The 25,058-nt window shown below is 45.0% G+C and overlaps 1 protein-coding gene across 1 annotated transcript in view; it reads left to right on the forward strand.

The window, feature by feature from the left end:
* LOC110536864 (A-kinase anchor protein 2) overlaps nt 1–25,058 on the forward strand; it is a 219,385-nt gene that overhangs the window by 118,575 nt on the left and 75,752 nt on the right. The window contains exons 6-8 of the mRNA XM_036936737.1: nt 2,487–2,505; nt 5,341–5,502; nt 11,402–12,187. Coding sequence (XP_036792632.1) covers nt 2,487–2,505; nt 5,341–5,502; nt 11,402–12,187 — 967 coding nt within the window. The remainder of the gene's footprint in view (nt 1–2,486; nt 2,506–5,340; nt 5,503–11,401; nt 12,188–25,058) is intronic.

Raw genomic sequence — 25,058 nt, forward strand, 5'->3', positions numbered from 1 at the left:
AGCGAGAACATTCATCTACACAGAGAGTGAGAACATTCATCTACACAGAGAGAGTGAACATTCATCTACACAGAGAGAGAACATTCATCTACACAGAGAGATAGAGAAGAGAGAACATACACAGAGAGAGTGAGAACATTCATCTACACAGAGAGAGTGAACATTCATCTACACAGAGAGAGAGAACATTCATCTACACAGATAGAGAGAGAACATTCATCTACACAGAGAGTGAGAACATTCATCTACACAGAGAGAGTGAACATTCATCTACACAGAGAGAGAGAACATTCATCTACACAGAGAGATAGAGAAGAGAGAACATACACAGAGAGAGCGAGAACATTCATCTACACAGAGAGTGAGAACATTCATCTACACAGAGAGAGTGAACATTCATCTACACAGAGAGAGAGAACATTCATCTACACAGATAGAGAAAGAACATTCATCTACACAGAGAGATAGAGAAGAGAGAACATACACAGAGAGAGCGAGAACATTCATCTACACAGAGAGTGAGAACATTCATCTACACAGAGAGAGAGAAAATTCATCTACACAGAGAGAGAGAGAACATTAATCTACACAGAGAGCGAGAGAGAGATAACATTCATCTACACAGAGAGAGAGAACATTAATCTACACAGATAGAGAGAGAACATTAATCTACACAGAGAGAGGGAGAGAACATTCATCTACACAGAAAGAGAGAGAGAGAGAGAACATTCATATACAGAGAGAGTGAGAGAACATACAGAGAGAGAGAGAACAGTCATCTACACAGAGAGAGAGAGAGAGAACATTCATATACAGAGAGAGTGAGAGAACATACAGAGAGAGAGAGAGAACAGTCATCTACAGAGAGAGAGAGAGAACATTCATCTACACAGAGAGAGAGAGAGAACATTCATCTACACAGAGAGAAAGAGAGAACATTCATCTACACAGAGAGATAGAGAAGAGAGAACATACACACACAGAGAGAGAGAGAACAGTCATCTACACAGAGAGAGCGAGAACATTCATCTAAACAAAGAGAGAGAACATTCATCTACACATAGAGAGAGAACATTCATCTACAGAGAGAGAGAGAGAACATTCATCTACACAGAGAGTGAGAACATTCATCTACACAGAGAGAGAACATTCATCTACACAGAGCGAGAGAACATTAATCTACATATAGAGAGCGAGAACATTCATCAACGCAGAGAGAGAGACCATTCATCTACACAGAGAGCGAGATAGATAACATTCATCTACACAGAGAGAGAGAACATTCATCTACACGCAGAGAGAGAGATAGAGAGAGAGAATTCATCTACACAGAGAGAGAAAGAGAGAGAGACAGGACATTCATCTACACGGAGAGAGAGAGAGAGAAAGATAACATTCATCTACACAGAGAGACAGAGAGAACATTCATCTACACAGAGTGAACATTCATCTACACAGAGAGAGAAAGAGAGAGAGACAGAACATTCGTCTACACAGAGAGAGAGAGAGAACATTCATCTACACGAAGAGAGACAGAGAACATTCATCTACACAGAGAGCGAGAGAGAGATAACATTCACCTACACAGAGAGAGAGAGAGAACATTAATCTACACAGAGAGAGGGAGAGAACATTCATCTTCACAGAGAGAGAGAGAGAACATTCATCTACACAGAGAGATAGAGAAGAGAGAACATACACAGAGAGAGAGAGAGAGAGAGAACAGTCATCTACACAGAGAGAGAGAACATTCATCAACACAGAGAGAGAGAGAACATTAATCTACACAGAGCGAGATAACATTCATCTACACAGAGAGAGAACATTCATCTACACGGAGAAAGAGAGAACATTCATCTACACAGAGAGAGAGCGAGAGAGAGAGAGAGAGAGAGAGAGAGAGAACAGTCATCTACACAGAGAGAGAGAATATTCATCTACACAGAGAGAGAGAGAACATTCATTACTCTACACAGAGAAAGAGAACATTAATCTACACAGAGAGAGAACATTCGTCTACACAGAGAGAACATGCATTACTCTACACAGAGAAAGAGAACATTCATCTACACAGAGAGAGAGTGTTCATTCATCTACACAGAGAGAGAGAGAACATTCATTACTCTACACAGATAAAGAGAACATTCATCTACACAGAGAGAGAACATTCATCTACACAGAGAGAGAGAGAACATTCATCTACACAGAGAGAGAACATTCATTACTCTACACAGAGAAAGAGAACATTCATCTACACAGAGAGAGAGAGAACATTCATTACTCTACACAGAGAAAGAGAACATTCATCTACAGAGAGAGAGAGAACATTCATTACTCTACACAGAGAAAGAGAGTTCACATTCATTACTCTACACAGAAAAATAGAGAACATTCATTACTCTACACAGAAAAAGAGAACATTCATTACTCAACACAACGCAATCTTTAACGTCTTCTCGTCCTGTCTGTGTTTCTTGTCTTTCCAGAGTCTTCAGAATGAACATGGTGAGTGACAAAATACAGTATCTAAATACTATTGAATAAACATGGTGAGTGATCTATTATCTACATACTATTGATCGTTATTAATTGATTAATTGATTGGTTTTCATTAACATTATTTTCCAATGTGGTCCTGGATGTCATAGCCATGGTTATTCAATTAAGGTCACGACCAACAGCTCGACATGGCTCTGAAATACCTCTTTGTACTAGCAAGCTCCCTCTATATAGAAACACAGTCACACTGCCTCTACACACACTACACCTGCTAGACAAGCTTTACACATGCTACACATTAGCACACATGCTAAACAAACTCCTAGCCATTGAAGTGGAGACTCTCCACCCACAGTCCTACTGGCTGTGTGCTTTAAAGGTTTCCCACACTACTCCTCTCTCACTCTCTGCATCTCCCCATCTCTCTCTACTCTCTCCATCTCTCTCTGCATCTCCCTATCTCTCTCTACTCTCTCCATCTCTCTCTGCATCTCCCTATCTCTCTCTACTCTCTCCCTCTCTCTCTGCATCTCCCTATCTCTCTCTACTCTCTCCATCTCTCTCTGCATCTCCCCATCTCTCTCTGCATCTCCCTATCTCTCTCTGCATCTCCCTATCTCTCTCTACTCTCTCCCTCTCTCTCTGCATCTCCCTATCTCTCTCTACTCTCTCCATCTCTCTCTGCATCTCCCTATCTCTCTCTACTCTCTCCATCTCTCTCTACTCTCTCCATCTCTCTCTGCATCTCCCCATCTCTCTCTGCATCTCCCTATCTCTCTCTGCATCTCCCTATCTCTCTCTACTCTCTCCCTCTCTCTCTGCATCTCCCTATCTCTCTCTGCATCTCCCTATCTCTCTCTACTCTCTCTACTCTCTCCCTCTCTCTCTACTCTCTCTCTACTCAATTCAATTCAATTCAAGGGCTTTATTGGCATGGGAAACATGTGTTATAACATTGCCAAAGCAAGTGAGGTAGACAACATACAAAGTGAATATATAAAGTGAAAAACAACAAAAATTAACAGTAAACATTACACATACAGAGGTTTCAAAACAGTAAAGATATTACAAATGTCATATTATATATATATATACAGTGTTTTAACAATGTTCAAATGGTTAAAGGACACAAGATAAAATAAATAAGCATAAATATGGGTTGTATTTACAATGGTGTGTGTTCTTCACTGGTTGCCCTTTTCTCGTGGCAACAGGTCACAAATCTTGCTGCTGTGATGGCACACTGTGGAATTTCACCCAGTAGATATGGGAGTTTTTCAAAATTGGATTTGTTTTCGAATTCTTTGTGGATCTGTGCAATCTGAGGGAAATATGTCTCTCTAATATGGTCATTCATTGGGCAGGAGGTTAGGATGTGCAGCTCAGTTTCCACCTCATTTTGTGGGCAGTGAGCACATAGCCTGTCTTCTCTTGAGAGCCATGTCTGCCTACGGCGGCCTTTCTCAATAGCAAGGCTATGCTCTCTGAGTCTGTACATAGTCAAAGCTTTCCTTAATTTTGGGTCAGTCACAGTGGTCAGGTATTCTGCCGCCCTGTACTCTCTGTGTACAATAGCATTCTAGTTTGCTCTGTTTTTTTTGTTAATTCTTTCCAAGGTGTCAAGTAATTATCTTTTTGTTTTCTCATGATTTGGTTGGGTCTAATTGTGTTGTTGTCCTGGGGCTCTGTAGGGTGTGTTTGTGTTTGTGAACAGAGCCCCAGGACCAGCTTGCTTAGGGGACTCTTCTCCAGGTTCATCTCTCTGTAGGTGATGGCTTTGCTACTCTCTCCCTATCTCCCTCTGCACTCTCCCTCTCTACTCTCTCCCTATCTCACTCTGCTCTCTCTCACACTCTCTACTCTCTACCTACCTCCCTCTGCTCTCTCCCTCTCTACTCTCTCCCTCTTTCGCTTTGCTCTCCCTCTCTACTCTCTCCCTATCTCCCTCTGCTCTCTCCCTCTCTTCTCTCCCTCTGCTCTCATCCTCTGCTCTCTCCCTCTGCTCTCTCCCTCTCTACTCTCTCCCTCTTTCCCTTTGCTCTCCCTCTCTACTCGCTCCCTATCTCCCTCTGCTCTCTCCCTCTCTTCTCTCCCTCTGCTCTCTTCCTCTGCTCTCTCCCTCTGCTCTCTCCTCTCATCCTGTCTCCCTCTGCCCTCTCCCTCTCTACTCTCATCCTGTCTCCCTCTGCTCTCTCTCTCTCTACTGTCTCCCTTCTCTACTCTCTCCCTATCTCCCTCTACCTTCTGTCCCTTTACTCTGTCTCTCTCTCTGCTCTCTCTTCTGTAATGTTCTCTCTGTGTCTCTCTCTCTCTCTCTGCTCTCTCTTCTGTACTTCTCTCTCTCTCTCTCTCTCTCTCTCTCTCTCTCTCTCTCTCTGCCACAATAGCCCCTTGGATCGTTTCCCACCTGCCTCAGCGGTACTATTGAGTGCTCCAACATAAGACAGTAGCCCTGTACTTTGTTCACCCTGATCCACCTATTCACAGGGAATCCCCCCAACCCAGGGCCGCTTTGATCCCCTCTAATACTCCTCTCTACACATTCTGCTGAACGTAGCACTGGACTGGGGGAATGAAGAGAAAGAGTTACAGAGGGAGGGGGGAGTGAAAGAGAGGGAGGGGAGAGAGGGATACACAGAGGGAGGGAGGGAGGGAGGGAGGGAAGAGATGGGGGGCATAGAGAGAGGATGGGTGACAGACAGTGGGTGGAGGGACAGAGAGAGAGACATAGAGTGTGTGTTGGGGGTGGGGGTTAGGGTGATGACGGGGAGGGGGTAATGCAGGCGTGTGGAGGCCAGGGGATCCAGTCTGACTTCCTCTCCTGCTCTCCGCCCCAACCAGATGCTGTGAGTAACGCCTGTCCCCAGCTCCCCAACCAGCTCCCCAACCAGCTCCCCGACCAGCTCCCCAACAAGCCGGACATCAGAGACTCCTCCACCACCTCTCCTCACCAGGCCCCAGCCTCAGCAGCACCTGCCTCTGGTGAGCACCCAAGGAAACCTGGTAAGTGCTGTGGAGTGGGGGGGGGGGGGGGGGGGGGGGGGGGGGGGGGTATTGAGGCTTGTTGAACTGGAGCAGGACCAGGGGTGGTAGCTAGGACAGGACCAGGGGTGGTAGCTAGGACAGGACCAGGGGTGGTAGAGAGGAGGACCAGGGGTAGTAGCTAGGACAGGACCAGGGGTGGTAGCTAGGACAGGACCAGGGGTGGTAGCTAGGACGGGACCAGGGGTGGTAGCTAGGACAGGACCAGGGGTGGTAGAGAGGAGGACCAGGGGTGGTAGCTAGGACAGGACCAGGGGTGGTAGCTAGGACAGGACCAGGGGTGGTAGCTAGGACAGGACCAGGGGTGGTAGAGAGGAGGACCAGGGGTGGTAGCTAGGACAGGACCAGGGGTGGTAGCTAGGACAGGACCAGGGGTGGTAGCTAGGACAGGACCAGGGGTGGTAGAGAGGAGGACCAGGGGTGGTAGCTAGGACAGGACCAGGGGTGGTAGCTAGGACAGGACCAGGGGTGGTAGAGAGGAGGACCAGGGGTGGTAGCTAGGACAGGACCAGGGGTGGTAGCTAGGACAGGACCAGGGGTGGTAGAGAGGAGGACCAGGGGTGGTAGCTAGGACAGGACCAGGGGTGGTAGCTAGGACAGGACCATTGGTGGTAGAGAGGAGGACCAGGGGTGGTAGCTAGGACAGGACCAGGGGTGGTAGAGAGGAGGACCAGGGCTGGTAGCTAGGACAGGACCAGAGGTGGTAGAGAGGAGGACCAGGGGTGGTAGCTAGGAGGACCAGGGGTGGTAGCTAGGACAGGACCAGGGGTGGTAGAGAGGAGGACCAGGGGTGGTAGCTAGGACAGGACCAGGGGTGGTAGCTAGGACAGGACCAGGGGTGGTAGCTAGGACGGGACCAGGGGTGGTAGCTAGGACAGGACCAGGGGTGGTAGAGAGGAGGACCAGGGGTGGTAGCTAGGACAGGACCAGGGGTGGTAGCTAGGACAGGACCAGGGGTGGTAGCTAGGACAGGACCAGGGGTGGTAGAGAGGAGGACCAGGGGTGGTAGCTAGGACAGGACCAGGGGTGGTAGCTAGGACAGGACCAGGGGTGGTAGCTAGGACAGGACCAGGGGTGGTAGAGAGGAGGACCAGGGGTGGTAGCTAGGACAGGACCAGGGGTGGTAGAGAGGAGGACCAGGGGTGGTAGCTAGGACAGGACCAGGGGTGGTAGAGAGGAGGACCAGGGGTGGTAGCTAGGACAGGACCAGGGGTGGTAGCTAGGACAGGACCATTGGTGGTAGAGAGGAGGACCAGGGGTGGTAGCTAGGACAGAACCAGGGGTGGTAGAGAGGAGGACCAGGGCTGGTAGCTAGGACAGGACCAGGGGTGGTAGAGAGGAGGACCAGGGGTGGTAGCTAGGAGGACCAGGGGTGGTAGCTAGGACAGGACCAGGGGTGGTAGCTAGGACAGGACCAGGTGTGGGAGCTAGGAGGACCAGGGGTGGTAGAGAGGACAGGACAAGGGGTGGTAGAGAGGACAAGAACAGGGGTGGTAGAGAGGAGGACCAGGGGTGGTAGCTAGGACAGGACCAGGGGTGGTAGCTAGGACAGGACCAGGGGTGGGAGCTAGGAGGAGCAGGGGTGGTAGAGAGGAGGAACCAGGGGTAGTAGTGAGGACAGGACCAGGTGTGGTAGCTAGGACAGGACCAGGTGTGGTAGCTAGGACAGGACCAGGGGTGGTAGCTAGGACAGGACCAGGGGTGGTAGCTAGGACGGGACCAGGGGTGGTAGCTAGGAGGACCAGGGGTGGTAGAGAGGAGGACCAGGGATGGAGGGATAGAGCCCCAATCCAGAGACAGCTAACGCTGTGATACAACCAACCACACACATGACAAACACACACCACACTCACAACAAACACGAAAAAACACACACAACATACACACAGCACAGTTGTGCAGCCTTAAAGGGCCAGCAGTGATACAGTAACAACACACTCCCTAGTTGAGAGAACAACACACTCCCTAGTTGAGAGAACAACACACTCCCTAGTTGAGAGAACAACACACTCCCTAGTTGAGAGAACAACACTCTCCCTAGTTGAGAGAACAACACACTCCCTAGTTGAGAGAACAACACACTCCCTAGTTGAGAGAACAACACACTCCCTAGCTGAGAGAACAACACACTCCCTAGCTGAGAGAACAACACACTCCCTAGCTGAGAGAACAACACACTCCCTAGTTGAGAGAACAACACACTCCCTAGTTGAGAGAACAACACACTCCTTAGCTGAGAGAACAACACACTCCCTAGCTGAGAGAACAACACACTCCCTAGTTGAGAGAACACACTCCTTAGCTGAGAGAACAACACACTCCCTAGTTGAGAGAACAACACACTCCCTAGTTGAGAGAACAACACACTCCCTAGTTGAGGGAACAACACACTCCCTAGCTGAGAGAACAACACACTCCCTAGCTGAGAGAACAACACACTCCCTAGTTGAGAGAACGACACACTCCCTAGCTGAGAGAACAACACACTCCCTAGTTGAGAGAACACACTCCTTAGCTGAGAGAACAACACACTCCCTAGCTGAGAGAACAACATTCTCCCTAGCTGAGAGAACAACACACTCCCTAGTTGAGAGAACAACACACTCCCTAGTTGAGAGAACAACACACTCCCTAGTTGAGAGAACACACTCCTTAGCTGAGAGAACAACACACTCCCTAGCTGAGAGAACAACACACTCCCTAGTTGAGAGAACAACACACTCCCTAGTTGAGAGAACAACACACTCCCTAGTTGAGAGAACAACACACTCCCTAGTTGAGAGAACAACGGGGAACAACTTCATAGAGCACTCTGCTCATGTCAGATCAGAGTAGGAGCCGAGCGAAGAGACAGATAGGGGGAACGAGAGACGGAAGGAGAGACAAGAACTTTACCACACCAGTTGATCTGGGGTTATAACACATTAAAACTGGAGATACCCTGGGACTGGTTATAACACATTACAACTGGAGATGCCCTGGGACTGGACTGGGTATAACACATTAAAACTGGAGATACCCTGGGACTGGTTATAACACAGTAAAACTGGAGATACCCTGGGACTGGTTATAACACATTTAAACTGGAGATACCCTGGGACTGGGCTGGTTATAACACATTAAAACTGGAGATACCCTGGGACTGGTTATAACACATCAAAACTGGAGATACCCTGGGACTGGTTATAACACATTAAAACTGGAGATAACCTGGGACTGGTTACAACACATTAAAACTGGAGATACCGTGGGACTGGTTATAACACATCAAAACTGGAGATACCCTGGGACTGGTTATAACACATTAAAACTGGAGATACCCTGGGGCTGGTTATAACACATTAAAACTGGAGATACCCTGGGACTGGTTATAACACATTACAACTGGAGATACCCTGGGACTGGTTATAACACAGTAAAACTGGAGATACCCTGGGACTGGTTATAACACATCAAAACTGGAGATGCCCTGGGACTGGACTGGTTATAACACATTACACCTGGAGATACCCTGGGACTGGACTGGTTATAACACATTACACCTGGAGATACCCTGGGACTGGACTGGTTATAACACATCAAAACTGGAGATACCCTGGGACTGGACTGGTTATAACACATTAAAACTGGAGATACCCTGGGATTGGTTATAACACATTAAAACTGGAGATACCCTGGGACTGGTTATAACACATCAAAACTGGAGATACCCTGGGACTGGTTATAACACATTAAAACTGGAGATACAGTGGGACTGGTTATGACACATTACAACTGGAGATACCCTGGGACTGGTTATAACACATTAAAACTGGAGATACCCTGGGACTGGTTATAACACATCAAAACTGGAGATGCCCTGGGACTGGACTGGTTATAACACATTACACCTGGAGATACCCTGGGACTGGACTGCTCATAACACATTACACCTGGAGATACCCAGGGACTGGACTGGTTATAACACATTAAACCTGGAGATACCCTGGGACTGGACTGGTTATAACACATTAAAACTGGAGATACCCTGGCACTGGTTATAACACATCAAAACTGGAAATACCCTGGGACTGGACTGGTTATAACACATTAAAACTGGAGATACCCTGGGACTGGTTATAAAACATTAAAACTGGAGATACCCTGGGCCTGGTTATAACACATTAAAACTGGAGATACCCTGGGCCTGGTTATAACACATCAAAACTGGAGATACCCTGGCACTGGTTATAACACATTACACCTGGAGATACCTTGGGGCTGGACTGGTTATAACACATTAAAACTGGAGATGCCCTGGGACTGGACTGGTTATAACACATTAAAACTGGAGATGCCCTGGGACTGGACTGGTTATAACACATTACAACTGGAGATACCCTGGGACTGGTTATAACACATTAAAACTGGAGATACTCTGGGACTGGTTATAACACATTAAAACTGGAGATACCCTGAGACTGGTTATAACACATTAAAACTGGAGATACCCTGGGACTGGTTATAACACATTAAAACTGGAGATACCCTGGGACTGCTTATAACACATTATAACTGGAGATACCCTGGGACTGGTTATAACACATTTAAACTGGAGATACCCTGGGACTGGTTATAACACATTAAAACTGGAGATACTCTGGGACTGGTTATAACACATTAAAACTGGAGATACCCTGAGACTGGTTATAACACATTAAAACTGGAGATGCCCTGGGACTGGTTATAACACATTAAAACTGGAGATACCCTGGGACTGGATTGGTTAAACACATTAAAACTGGAGATACCCTGGGACTGGTTATAACACATTACAACTGGAGATACCCTGGGACTGGTTATAACACATTAAAACTGGAGATACCCTGGGACTGGTTATAACAAATTAAAACTGGAGATACCCTGGGACTGGTTATAACACATTACAACTGGAGATACCCTGGGACTGCTTTGTTATAAGACATTAAAACTGGAGATACTCTGGGACTGGTTATAACACATTTAAACTGGAGATACCCTGGGACTGGACTGGTTATAACACATTAAAACTGGAGATACCCTGGGACTGGACTGGTTATAACACATTAAAACTGGAGATACCCTGGGACTGGTTATAACACATGACAACTGGAGATACCCTGGGACTGGTTATAACACATTAAAACTGGAGATACCCTGGGACTGGTTATAACACATTAAAACGGGAGATACCCTGGGACTGGTTATAACACATTACAACTGGAGATACCATGGGGCTGGTTATAACACATTAAAACTGGAGATACCCTGGGACTGATTATAACACATTACAACTGGAGATACCATGGGGCTGGTTATAACACATTACAACTGGAGATACCCTGGGACTGGACTGGTTATAACACATTAAAACTGGAGATACCCTGGGACTGGTTATAACACATTAAAACTGGAGATACCCTGGGACTGGACTGGTTATAACACATTAAAACTGGAGATACCCTGGGACTGTTTATAACACATTTCAACTGGAGATACCCTGGGATTGGACTGGTTATAACACATTTAAACTGGAGATACCCTGGGACTAGTTATAACACATTACAACTGGAGATACCCTGCTATATTGTGATACCATGCTATAATCTGTGTGTCCAATAATATTTTAGTGATACCATGCTATATTCTGTGTCTCCAATAATATTTTAGTGATACCATGCTATATTCTGTGTGTCCAATAATATTTTAGTGGTAGCATGCTACATTGTCTCCCCTTCTGTGTGTCTCCCTTGTCTGTCTGTCTGTAGCGATGTACCCCATGGTGATGTGCCCATTGTAGGACTCTAATGGTAACGATATGATGTGTTCTGTCTGTCTGTAGCGATGTACGCCATGGAGATCAACGTGGAGAAGGACAGGAAGACAGGCGACACCAGGATCCTGTCAGCGTCTTCCGTCAGCCCTGACGAGGTGCCCCAGCGCGGGGTCAAGGTCTTCGACGACGGCCGGAAGGTTGTCTATGAGGTCCGCTCGGGGGGGTCCACCACCCTGGAGAATGGGGTTCACCCCTGGAGTTCCCAACAGGTGGACGAGCTGATGCAACGGGTCGGGGTGCCCGCGGGTCAGACCGACGGGGGTAAGGCTAAGGTTACTATCACCCCTGTTGGTACTGGTGACACCAAAACCTCCCCCAGCTCCACTGACCGCACAGATGAGCTCCCTACCACCTACACCACCCCCCCAGCCATCCGTAGCCCTGCCGCCATGGCCCACAAGGTTCCCCAAGCTCCAGGCGCCCCTATCACAACCCAGCCTCCACCCCGTCGGGAGGTAACCTACGAGGGAGAGGTGCTGGAGGCTCCCCAGGCAACGGCGGAGAAGCCAGTCACTATGATCTTCATGGGCTACCATAATGTAGACAACCAAGATGAAACCAAGAGGCTGCTGGGATTCGACGGCACCATCAAGGCTGAGATCGTCCTGATCGATGACGACGATGAGAAGTCGTTACGGGAGAAAACAGTCACCGACGGTTACTCCGTAATCGACGGCAACGCCGCCGACCTGGTGTCCGGCGCCCGGCCGCTCAGCGACACCACCGAACTTTCGTCGGAGGGGAAGGACGAGAGCTCTGCCACGGCCACCAAGGAACTCCCCTCCCCAGCAGGTATAGAGAAGAAAAAGCGCTGCCATTGCTGTACTATCATGTGACCTCATTACTTTAACTACACTACCCACAACTCTCTAGTTTTTCCTGGGACTGCCGGGAGGGAAGAGCTCGTTGGTTCATCGAGGCTCTGATCCTCCTCCTCCCTAAACCCTCTTCTTCCTCATCCTCTTCCTCCTCGTGGCTACTAACAGAACCTACACCTGCCCTCTGACCTCTGGGACCTGGCTGGGGTTACAGCACTCTCTTTATCTGACCTTTGACATACAACCTCTCTCCTCTGTGAGCTGGTTGTGTCCAAACCTTGACCCCCTCTGTGAGCTGGGGAAGCAAAGCATCCTGTCTCATCTCTAGCCTTTCTGAGTTGACCCTAGACACTGATCTCGGGTCAGTTGTTCCTTTCCCCCAATAACGGTTAAGGACAGGATTGGGAGAGGGGCAGCTGATCCTGGATCTTTAGCTAGGGGAAACCTCACACCGGAGGACAACACTACCAGAGAAGACCAGAGCAGACCAGAGCAGGGGTTTGGTTGGACAGTCAGTTGCTAGTTATTGTATATACAACATATTGTAGTGTGGTGGTTACTAACGGTTATTTGGGAATAGTCAACAATGAGAATAGACAACAAGGACATCATCAAAACAAGCATGTCACGTAAAGAAATAAATTGTCTGTAAGAAATAGGTTACAATACAGTGATTTAACTTGACTGTCTTGTTACAGAACTGAATCTGAAGATGAAAGGGTCAGTTTGGGTGTTTGTGTGTCATTTAGATTGGCTCATATCTCAACAAACATCTATCAGCCACTCCTGAACACTATCTATCAGCCACTCCTGAACACTATCTATCAGCCACTCCTGAACACTGTCTATCAGCCACTCCTGAACACTATCTATCAGCCACTCCTGAACACTATCTATCAGCCACTCCTGAACACTGTCTATCAGCCACTCCTGAACGCTATCTATCAGCCACTCCTGAACATCATCTATCAGCCACTCCTGAACGCTATCTATCAGCCACTCCTGAAAACTATCTATCAGCCACTCCTGAACACTATCTATCAGCCACTCCTGAACATCATCTATCAGCCACTCCTGAACGCTATCTATCAGCCACTCCTGAACACTATCTATCAGCCACTCCTGAACACTATCTATCAGCCACACCTGAACACTATCTATCAGCCACTCCTGAACACTATCTATCAGCCACTCCTGAACACTATCTATAATCCACTCCTGAACACTATCTATCAGCCACTCCTGAACACTATCTATCAGCCACTCCTGAACACTATCTATCAGCCACTCCTGAACGCTATCTATCAGCCACTCCTGAACGCTATCTATCAGCCACTCCTGAACACCATCTATCAGCCACTCCTGAACACTATCTATCAGCCACTCCTGAACACTATCTATCAGCCACTCCTGAACATCATCTATCAGCCACTCCTGAACATCATCTATCAGCCACGCCTAAACATCATCTATCAGCCACTCCTGAACATCATCTATCAGCCACTCCTGAACACTATCTATCAGCCACTCCTGAACATCATCTATCAGCCACTCCTGAACACTATCTATCAGCCACTCCTGAACATCATCTATCAGCCACTCCTGAACATCATCTATCAGCCACTCCTGAGCACTATCTATCAGCCACTCCTGAACATCATCTATCAGCCACTCCTGAACATTATCTATCAGCCACTCCTGAACATCATCTCTCAGCCACTCCTGAACATTATCTATCAGCCGCTCCTGAACACTCTATATGGAACACTTAAAAAATATCTATTGTCCACTCCTAAACACTTTATACACTACATGACCTGCTCGTCGAACATCTCATTCCATAATCATGGGCATTAATATGGAGTTGGTCCCCCCATTTGCTGCTGTACCAGCCTCCACTCTTCTGGGAAGGCCTTCCACTAGACGTTGGAACATTGCTGCTGGGACTTGCTTCCATTCAGCAACAAGAGTATTAGTGAGGTCGGGCACTGATGTTGGGCGATCAGGATGGCTCTGAGGTTGGGTGATTAGGACTGGCTCTGAGGTTGGGTGATTAGGATCGGCTCTGATGTTGGGTGGTTAGGCCTGGCTCTGATGTTGGGTGATTAGGCCTGGCTCTGATGTTGGGTGATTAGGACTGGCTCTGATGTTGGGTGATTAGGACTGGCTCTGATGTTGGGTGATTAGGCCTGGCTCTGATGTTGGGTGATTAGGACTGGCTCTGATGTTGGGTGAATAGGACTGGCTCTGATGTTGGGTGATTAGGCTCTGATGTTGGGTGATTAGGCCTGGCTCTGATGTTGGGTGATTAGGACTGGCTCTGACTGGCTCTGATGTTGGGTGATTAGGATTGACTCTGATGTTGAGCGATTATGCATAACCATGTGATGTAGTGTAGTGAGGGTTATGACATGTCATTGGGTTAACCATGTGACATAGTGTAGTGAGGGTTATAACATGTGAAATAGTGTTGTGATGGTTATAACATGTCATTGGGTTAACCATGTGACATAGTGTAGTAAGGGTTATAACATGTCATTGGGGTTAACCATGTGACATAGTGTAGTAAGGGTTATAACATGTCATTGGGTTGACAATGTGACATAGTGTAGTGAGGATTATAACATGTCATTGGGTTAACCATGTGACATAGTGTAGTAAGGGTTATAACATGTCATTGGGTTGATAATGTGACATAGTGTAGTAAGGGTTATAACATGTGAAATAGTGTAGTGAGGGTTACAGCACATCATTGGGTTGATAATGTGACATAGTGTTGTGAGGGTTATAACATGTCATTGGGCTGATAATGTGACATAGTGTAGTGAGGGTTATAACATGTCATTGGGTTGATAATGTGACATAGTGTTGTGAGGGTTATAACATGTCATTGGGCTGATAATGTGACATAGTGTAGTGAGGGTTATAACATGTCATTGGGTTGATAATGTGACATAGTGTAGTATGGGTTATAACATGTCATTGGGTTGATAATGTGACATAGTGTAGTAAGGGTTATAACACGTCATTGGGTTGATAATGTGACATCCTGTAATATGGGTTATAACATGTCATTAGGTTGATAATGTGACGTAGTGTAGTGAGAGTTGTGCTGAGGGTCAACTTGAGGTCCAGTTTGTATGGCAGACCTTTGTTTACAAGTATTGTGGGGCTCTGGTCTAAAGTAGTGAACTATATAGGGAATAGGGTTCTATAGGGTTCTTGTCTAAAGTAGTGTACTATATAGGGAATAGGGTTCCATAGGGCTCTGGTCTAAAGTAGTTCAGTATATAGGGAATAGGGTTCCATAGGGCTCTGGTCTAAAGTAGTGTACTATATAGGGAATAGGGTTCCATAGGGCTCTGGTGTAAAGTAGTGCACGACATAGGAAATAGGACACAGACATAGGGTTTCAGAACCAACAGAGCTTCTGAGATGTGTAAAGAATGTCCACTGTGGTGAAACAACTGCCTCTCTGTCTAAAGCTATAGTACTGGGACATATTCAACAACAACCTGAAACAAACCACTTTTCAACCCAAAACTAACAACAACAAACTAACTAATGCTTTCATTTGATTTTGTTTCACCATCCCGTTTCCTTTTTCTGAATTTAGGATCATCACTCACACTGTCTTTAATATCTCACAAACACATTCACCTCCGTTCTTCTTTCAATCCTTTCAGTCAGCCAGCCTGTCAGCCTGCCAGCCTGTCAGCCAGCCTGCCAGTCAGTCAGCCAGCCAGCCTGTCAGCCAGCCTGCCAGTCAGTCAGCGAGCCAGCCTGTCAGCCAGCCTGCCAGTCAGTCAGTCAGTCAGCCAGTGGTCTGTTGTAGTAGTGAATCTCTATCTATCTCCCTCTGTATGGTAAATTAACTAGTCTAATAAACAGATTTCTCCACTGTGTCCTTCCTCCTTTGTCTTTGCTTTGATTCTTTCTCTAACTCTTCTTCCAAAATCAGGACACTACTCTACCTCAACTTTGCAAAACACTACAATACCCTACTCTACCTCTACTCTACCTCTACTCTACTCTACCTCTACTCTACTCTACCTCTACTCTACCTCTAATCTACTCTACGTCTACTCTACCTCTACCTCTACTCTACTCTACCTCTACTCTACTCTACCTCTACTCTACCTCTACTCTACTCTACCTCTACTCTACCTCTACTATACCTCTACTCTACTCTACCTCTACTCTACCTCTACTCTACCCCTACTCTACTCTACTCTACCTCTACTCTACTCTACCTCTACTATACCTCTACTCTACTCTACCTCTACTCTACCTCTACTCTACCTCTACTCTACTCTACCTCTACTATACTCTACCTCTACCCTACCTCTACTCTACCTCTACTCTACTCTACCTCTACTCTACTCTACCTCTAATCTACCTCTACTCTACCTCTACTGTACTCTACTCTACCTCTACTCTACTCTACCTCTACTCTACCTCTACTCTACTCTACCTCTACTCTACCTCTACTCTACCTCTACTGTACTCTACTCTACCTCTACTCTACCTCTACTCTACTCTACCTCTACTCTACTCTACCTCTACTCTACCTATACTCTACCTCTACTGTACTCTACTCTATATCTACCTCTACCCTACCTCTACCTATCTACCACTACCCTACCCTACCTATCTACCACTACCCTACCTCTACCCTAACACTACTCTACAACTACTCTAATCTACCACTACTCTACCAATACTCTAACACTACTCTAATCTACCACTACTCTACCACTACTCTACCTCTACTCTACTCTACCTCTACTCTACCTCTACTCTACCTCTACTCTACTCTACCTCTACTGTACTCTACTCTACCTCTACTCTACTCTACCTCTACTCTACCTCTACTGTACTCTACTCTATATCTACCTCTACCCTACCTCTACCTATCTACCACTACCCTACCCTACCTATCTACCACTACCCTACCTCTACCCTAACACTACTCTACAACTACTCTAATCAACCACTACTCTACCAATACTCTAACACCACTCTAATCTAACACTACTCTACCACTACTATACAACTCCTAAACCACTACTCTAACACTAATCAACAACTAGTCTACTCTACTACTACTCTACCACTACTCGACCACTACTCTACAATACCACTAATCTACCACTACTATACAACTCCTCTACCACTACTCTACCAATACTTCAGCACTGTTCAACCACTACTCTACCACTACTCTTCCACTACTTTACTCCACCACTACTCTACCACTACTCTACTCTACCACTACTTTACTCTACCATTACCCTAGCTCTACTCTACCATTACTCTACCACTCCTCTACCACTAATTTAAAACTACTCTACTACTATACCACTATTCAACCACTACTCTACCACTTCTCCACCTCTACTCTACTACCACTACTATACAACTATTCCACCAATACTATACCACTACTCTACCACTACTATACCACTGCTCTACCACTACTCTATTCTACAACAACTCTACTCTACAACTACTATACCACTACTCTACCATTGCTCTACTCGACAACTAATCTATTCTACTGCTACTCTACCACTACTCTACCACTACTCGAACACTACTCGAACACAACTCAACAACTACTCTACTCTACCACTACTCTAACACTACTCAACAACTACTCCACTCTACCACAACTCTACTCTACCATTACTCTACCACTACTTTACTCTACCACTACTCAACAACTACTCTACTCTACCACTACTCTACCACGTCTCTACCACTACTCAACCACTACTTTACTCTACCACTACCATACCTCTGCTCTACCACTACTCTACCCCAACTATAACACTACACTACCACTACTCTACTCTACCACCAATCTTCAATACCACTACTCTACCACTACTATACCATTACTATACCACCATTCAACCACTACTACACCACTACTCCACCTCTACTCTACCACCACTACTATAACAATATGCCATCACTACTCTACCACTACTCCACCTCTACTCTACCACCACTACTATACCACTACTCTACCACTACTCGAACACAACTCAATAACTACTCTACTCTACCACTACTCTAACACTACTCAACAACTACTCTACTCTACCACTACTCAACCACTACTCTACTCTACCACTACTCTACCACTACTCTACTATACCACTACTCTACCACTTCTCTACTCTACAACTACTCTATTCTACTACTACTCTACCACTACTCCACCACAACTCTACTCTACAACTACTCTACTCTACAGGTATTCTAGCACTACTCTACTCTACCACTTCCCTACTCTACCACTACTCTATTCTTCAATAACACTACTCTAACACTGCTTTGCCTCTACCACTACTCTACTCTTGTACTACAATAATATCCCACTACTATACTCTCCCACTACGCTACCTCTACTCTAAAACTAATCTACAACTACTATACCACTACTCTATCACAACAAAACCACTAATCTACCATTACTCTACAACTACTATACCAATACTATACCACTCCTCTACCACTACTCTACCACCACTCTACCACTACTTAAGCACTATTCTACCACTACTCCACAACTACTATACCACTACTCAACCACTACTACACCACTATTCAACCACTAATCTACCATTACTCTACAACTACTATACAACTGCTCTACCACTACTATACAACTACTATATCACTACTCTACCACTAAGTTACCTCTTATCTACTCTACTCTACTCTACCTCTACTCTACTCTACCTCTTCTCTACTCTACCTCTACTATACCTCTACTCTACTCTACCTCCACTCTACTATACCTTTACTCTACCTCTACTCTACGTCTACTCTACCTATACTCTACCTCTACTCTACTCTACTCAAACTCTACTCTACCTATACTCTACTCTACACTACTTAACCTTTACTCTTCTCTGCACTACACTACTCAACCTCTACTCTACTCTACACTACTCTACCTCTACTCTACCTCTACTCTACTCTACACTACTCAACCTCTACTCTACTCTACGTCTACACAACATCTACTCTACTCTACCACCACTCTACTCTAAGACAACTCTACTCTATATCTACCTCTACCCTACTTCTACCTATCTACCACTACCCTACCCTACCCTACCTATCAACCACTACCCTACCTCTGCCCTACCACTACTCTACAACTACTCTACTCTACCACCACTCTACTCTAAGACAACTCTACTCTATATCTACCTCTACCCTACTTCTACCTATCTACCACTACCCTACCCTACCCTACCTATCAACCACTACCCTACCTCTACCCTACCACTACTCTACAACTACTCTAATCTACCAGTACTCTACCACTACTCTACCACTACTATACCACTACTCTACAACTACTATACCTCTACTCAACCACTACTACACCACTAATCTACCATTGCTCTACAACTACTATACAACTACTCTACCACTATCTACCACTACTCTACCACTACGTTACCTCTTATCTACCACTGCTCTACTCTACCCTACCACAAAAACTATTATTCTCTACCCTACCACTACTCTACAACTACTCTACAACTACTCTACAACTACTCTACCTCTACTCTACTCTACCACTACCCTACCACTACTCTACAACTACTCTACAACTACTCTACCTCTACTCTACCACTACCCTACCACTACTCTACAACTACTATACCACTGCTCTACCACTACTCTACAACTACTATATCACTACTATACCTCTTATCTACTCTACTCTACTCTACTCTACCTCTACTCTACTCTACTCTACCTCTACTCTACTCTGCCTCTACTCTACCTCTACTCTACGTCTACTCTACCTATACTCTACCTCTAATCTACTCTACTCAAACTCTACTCTACCTATACTCTACTCTACACTACTTAACCTTTACTCTTCTCTGCACTACACTACTCAACCTCTACTCTACTCTACACTACTCTACCTCTACTCTACATCTACTCTACTCTACACTACTCAACCTCTACTCTACTCTACACTACTCTACGTCTACACAATATCTACTCTACTCTACCACCACTCTACTCTAAGACAACTCTACTCTATATCTACCTCTACCCTACTTCTACCTATCTACCACTACCCTACCCTACCCTACCTATCTACCACTACCCTACCTCTACCCTACCACTACTCTACAACTATTCTAATCTACCACTACTCTACCACTACTATACCACTACTCTACAACTACTATACCTCTACTCAACCACTACTACACCACTAATCTACCATTGCTCTACAACTACTATACAACTACTCTACCACTACTCTACCACTACGTTACCTGTTATCTACCACTGCTCTACTCTACCCTACCACAAAAACTATTATTCTCTACCCTACCACTACTCTACAACTACTCTACAACTACTCTACAACTACTCTACCTCTACTCTACTCTACCACTACCCTACCACTACTCTACACTACCACTACTCTAACACTACTCAACCACTAGTCTACTCTACCAATACTCTAATCTACCACTCCTCCACCACTACTCTAAAACCACTCTACCTCTACTCTACCACTACTCTACAACCACTCTACCAGCACTCTACCACTACTTGACCACTATTCTACCACTACTCTACCACTACTCTACCTCTACTATACCACCACTCTACAACCACTCTACCACCACTCTACCACTACTTGACCACTATTCTACCACTACTCTACCACTACCCTACCACTACTCCAACTCTACTCTACCACTACTCCACCACTACTATACCACTAATCTACCACTACTATACCACTACCCTACCACTTTTATACCACTACTCTACCACTATTCCACCACTACTCAACCACTACTATACCACTCATCTACCATTACTCTACAACTACTATACCACTACTCCACCACTACTATACCACTCCTCAACCACTATTATACCACTAATCTACCATTACTCTATAACAACTTTACCACTACTATACAACTACTCTAGCACTACTCTTCCACTGCTCTACCTCTACTCTATCACTACTCTACTCTACCACTACTTTACTCACCACTACTCTACCACTACTCTACTCTACCACTACTCTACTCTAACCTATCACAACTCAACCCTACCACTTCTCTACACTTACTCTACCTTACCACTACAACTATTCTACCACTACTCATCCTCTACTCAACCAGTACTCTACCTCTACTCTATATCTACTACTCTACCACCACTCAACCACTACTCTATATCAAATCTGCTCTGCTCTGCCCTTCCACTAAAACTAATCTTCTCTACCCTATCTCTACTCTACCACTAATCTACTCTACACCTACTCTACCACTATTATAATCTACCACTAATCTACTCTAGTACTATTCTTCCACTGTCTACTCTACCTCGACACTACCACTACCACTACTCTACCACTACTCCACATCAACTTGACTCTACACAACCACTTAAACTACTCTTCTTTACCCTACCACTGCTCTACTCTACCACTCCTCCACCACCACTAAACACTACTCTACCACTACTCCAGCACTACTCTACCACTACTATACGAATACTATGCAACTAATATACCACCACTCTACCACTACTCTACTCTACCACTACTACACCACTCCTCTACCACTACTCTACTAAACTTTACACTACTATACAACCACTATATAACAATTATAACACTCCTCTACCACTACTCTACCACTACTCTACCACTACTCTACCAATACCTTACACTACTATACAAATACTCTATAACAATTATACCACCACTCTACCACTACTCTACCAAAACTCTACCACTACTAGACTACTCCTCTACCACTACTCTACCACTCATCTACCACTACTCTAACATAACTCTACAACTTATTTCTACTACCACTTCTCTAGATCTGCTTTTCAACTACTCTACTCTACCACTACTCTACTCTACCACTACTCTACCACTACTCTACCAATACCTTACACTACTATACAAATACTCTATAACAATTATACCACCACTCTACCACTACTCTACCAAAACTCTACCACTACTAGACTACTCCTCTACCACTACTCTACCACTCATCTACCACTACTCTAACATAACTCTACAACTTATTTCTACTACCACTTCTCTAGATCTGCTTTTCAACTACTCTACTCTACCACTACTCTACTCTACCACTACTCTACCACTACTCTACCAATACCTTACACTACTATACAAATACTCTATAACAATTATACCACCACTCCACTCTACCTCAACTCTAAAACTACTATACCACTACTCTACTCTACCACTACTCTGCTCTAACACCACTCTACCTCAACTCTAAAACTACTATACCACTACTCTACTCTACCACTACTCTGCTCTAACACCACTCTACCTCAACTCTAAAACTACTATACCACTACTCTACTCTACCACTACTCTGCTCTAACACCACTCTACCTCAACTCTAAAACTACTATACCACTACTCTACTCTACCGCTACTCTACCTCAACTCTACAACTACTAAACCACTACTCTACTCTACCACTACTCTACTATACCACTATTTACCACTACTCTACTCTACCACCACTCTATACTCTACCACCACTCTACCTCAACTCTAAAACTACTATACCAGTAGTCTACTCTACCACTACTCTATACTCTACCACCACTCTACCTCAACTCTAAAACTACTATACCAGTAGTCTACTCTACCACTACTCTAACACTACTCTACCACTACTCTACAGCTACTATACCGGTACTCTACCACTACTACTCTACTCTACCACTACTCAATCACTACTCTAAAACGGCTCTACCACTACTCTACCTCCACAAAACCACTACTCTACCACAACAATACCACTATTCTACTCTACCTCTACTCTGCCACTACTCTACTTTATCATTACTCCAACACCATTCTACTCTACTCTACCACTGCTCTACGCTACCACTACTCAACCACTACTCTACCACTATTCTACCACTACTCTACTCGACCACTACTCTACCAGTATTCTGTCACTACACTACCACTATTCTACCACTACTCTACTCTACCACTAGTCTACCTCTCCTCTACCACTATTCTACCACTACTCTACCACTACTATACAACTACTCTACCACGACTATAAAACTACACCACAACGAATATACCACCACTCTACCAATACTCTGCTCTACCACAATTCTACTCTACCACTTCTCTACCACTACTCTACCACTACTATACAACTAATTCACATCTAAAATACCACCACTCTACCAGTACTCTGCTCTACCACAATTCTACTCTACCACTACTGTACAACTAATCCACATCTAAAATACCACCACTCTACCAGTACTCTGCTCTACCACTTCTCTACCACTACTCTACCACTACTATACAACTAATTCACCTCTAAAATACCACCACTCTACCAGTACTCTACTCTACCACTACTATACCATTACTCTACCACTACTCTACTGTACCACCACTGTACCACTACTCTATACTCTACCACCACTCTACCTTAACTCTACAACCACTATACCACTACTCTACTCTAACACTACTCTACAACTACTATACCTCTACTCTACCACCACAATACCTCTACTCTACCACTAGTCTACCTCTCCTCTACCACTATTCTACCACTACTCTACCTTAACTCTACAACCACTATACCACTACTCTACCACCACAATACCTCTAATCTACCACTACAATACCTCTACTCTACCACTATTCTACCACTACTCTACCACTACTATACAACTACCCTACCACGACTCTACCACTACTCTACTCTAACACTACTCTACAACTACTATACCTCTACTCTACCACCACAATACCTCTACTCTACCACTAGTCTACCTCTCCTCTACCACTATTCTACCACTACTCTACCACTACTATACAACTACCCTACCACGACTCTACCACTAATATAAAACTACTCCACAACGAACATACCACCACTCTACCAGTACTCTGCTCTACCACAATTCTACTCTACCACTTCTCTACCACTACTCTACCACTACTATACAACTAATTCACATCTAAAATACCACCACTCTACCAGTACTCTACTCTACCACAACTCTACTCTAACACTACTCTACAACTACTATACCTCTACTCTACCACCACAATACCTCTACTCTACCACTACAATACCTCTACTCTACCACTACTCTACCACTACAATACCTCTACTCTACCACTACTCTACCACTACTCTACCACTACAATACCTCTACTCTATCACTACTCTACCACTACTCTACAACTACTCTACCACTACTCTACCTCTCCTCTAACACTACTTTTCAACTACTCTATAAAAAATAAGAATTTGTTCTTAAGTAACTGACTTGCCTAGTTAAATAAAAGTTAAATAAAATAAAAACATCTACTCTACACTACCACTACTATACCTCTTCACTAATCTACTCTACCTGGACAAAAACACGAACTCTACCCCTACCACTAATCTACTCTAAAACAACTCTACCACTACAATACCACTACTTGACTCTACCACTACTCTACAACCACAATATCACTACTATACCATTACTCTACCACTACTCTACTGTACCACTACTTTACCACTACTCTATATTCTACCACTACTCTACCTTAACTCTACAACCACTATACCACTACTCTACCACCACAATACCTCTAATCTACCACTACAATACCTTTACTCTACCACTACTCTACCACTACAATACCTCTACTCTACCACTACTCTACCACTACAATACCTCTACTCTACCACTACAATACCACTACTCTACTCTACCACTACTCTACCTCTGCTCTA

Source organism: Oncorhynchus mykiss, chromosome 12 (genome assembly GCF_013265735.2).
Source record: "Oncorhynchus mykiss isolate Arlee chromosome 12, USDA_OmykA_1.1, whole genome shotgun sequence".
NCBI lineage: Eukaryota > Metazoa > Chordata > Actinopteri > Salmoniformes > Salmonidae > Oncorhynchus > Oncorhynchus mykiss.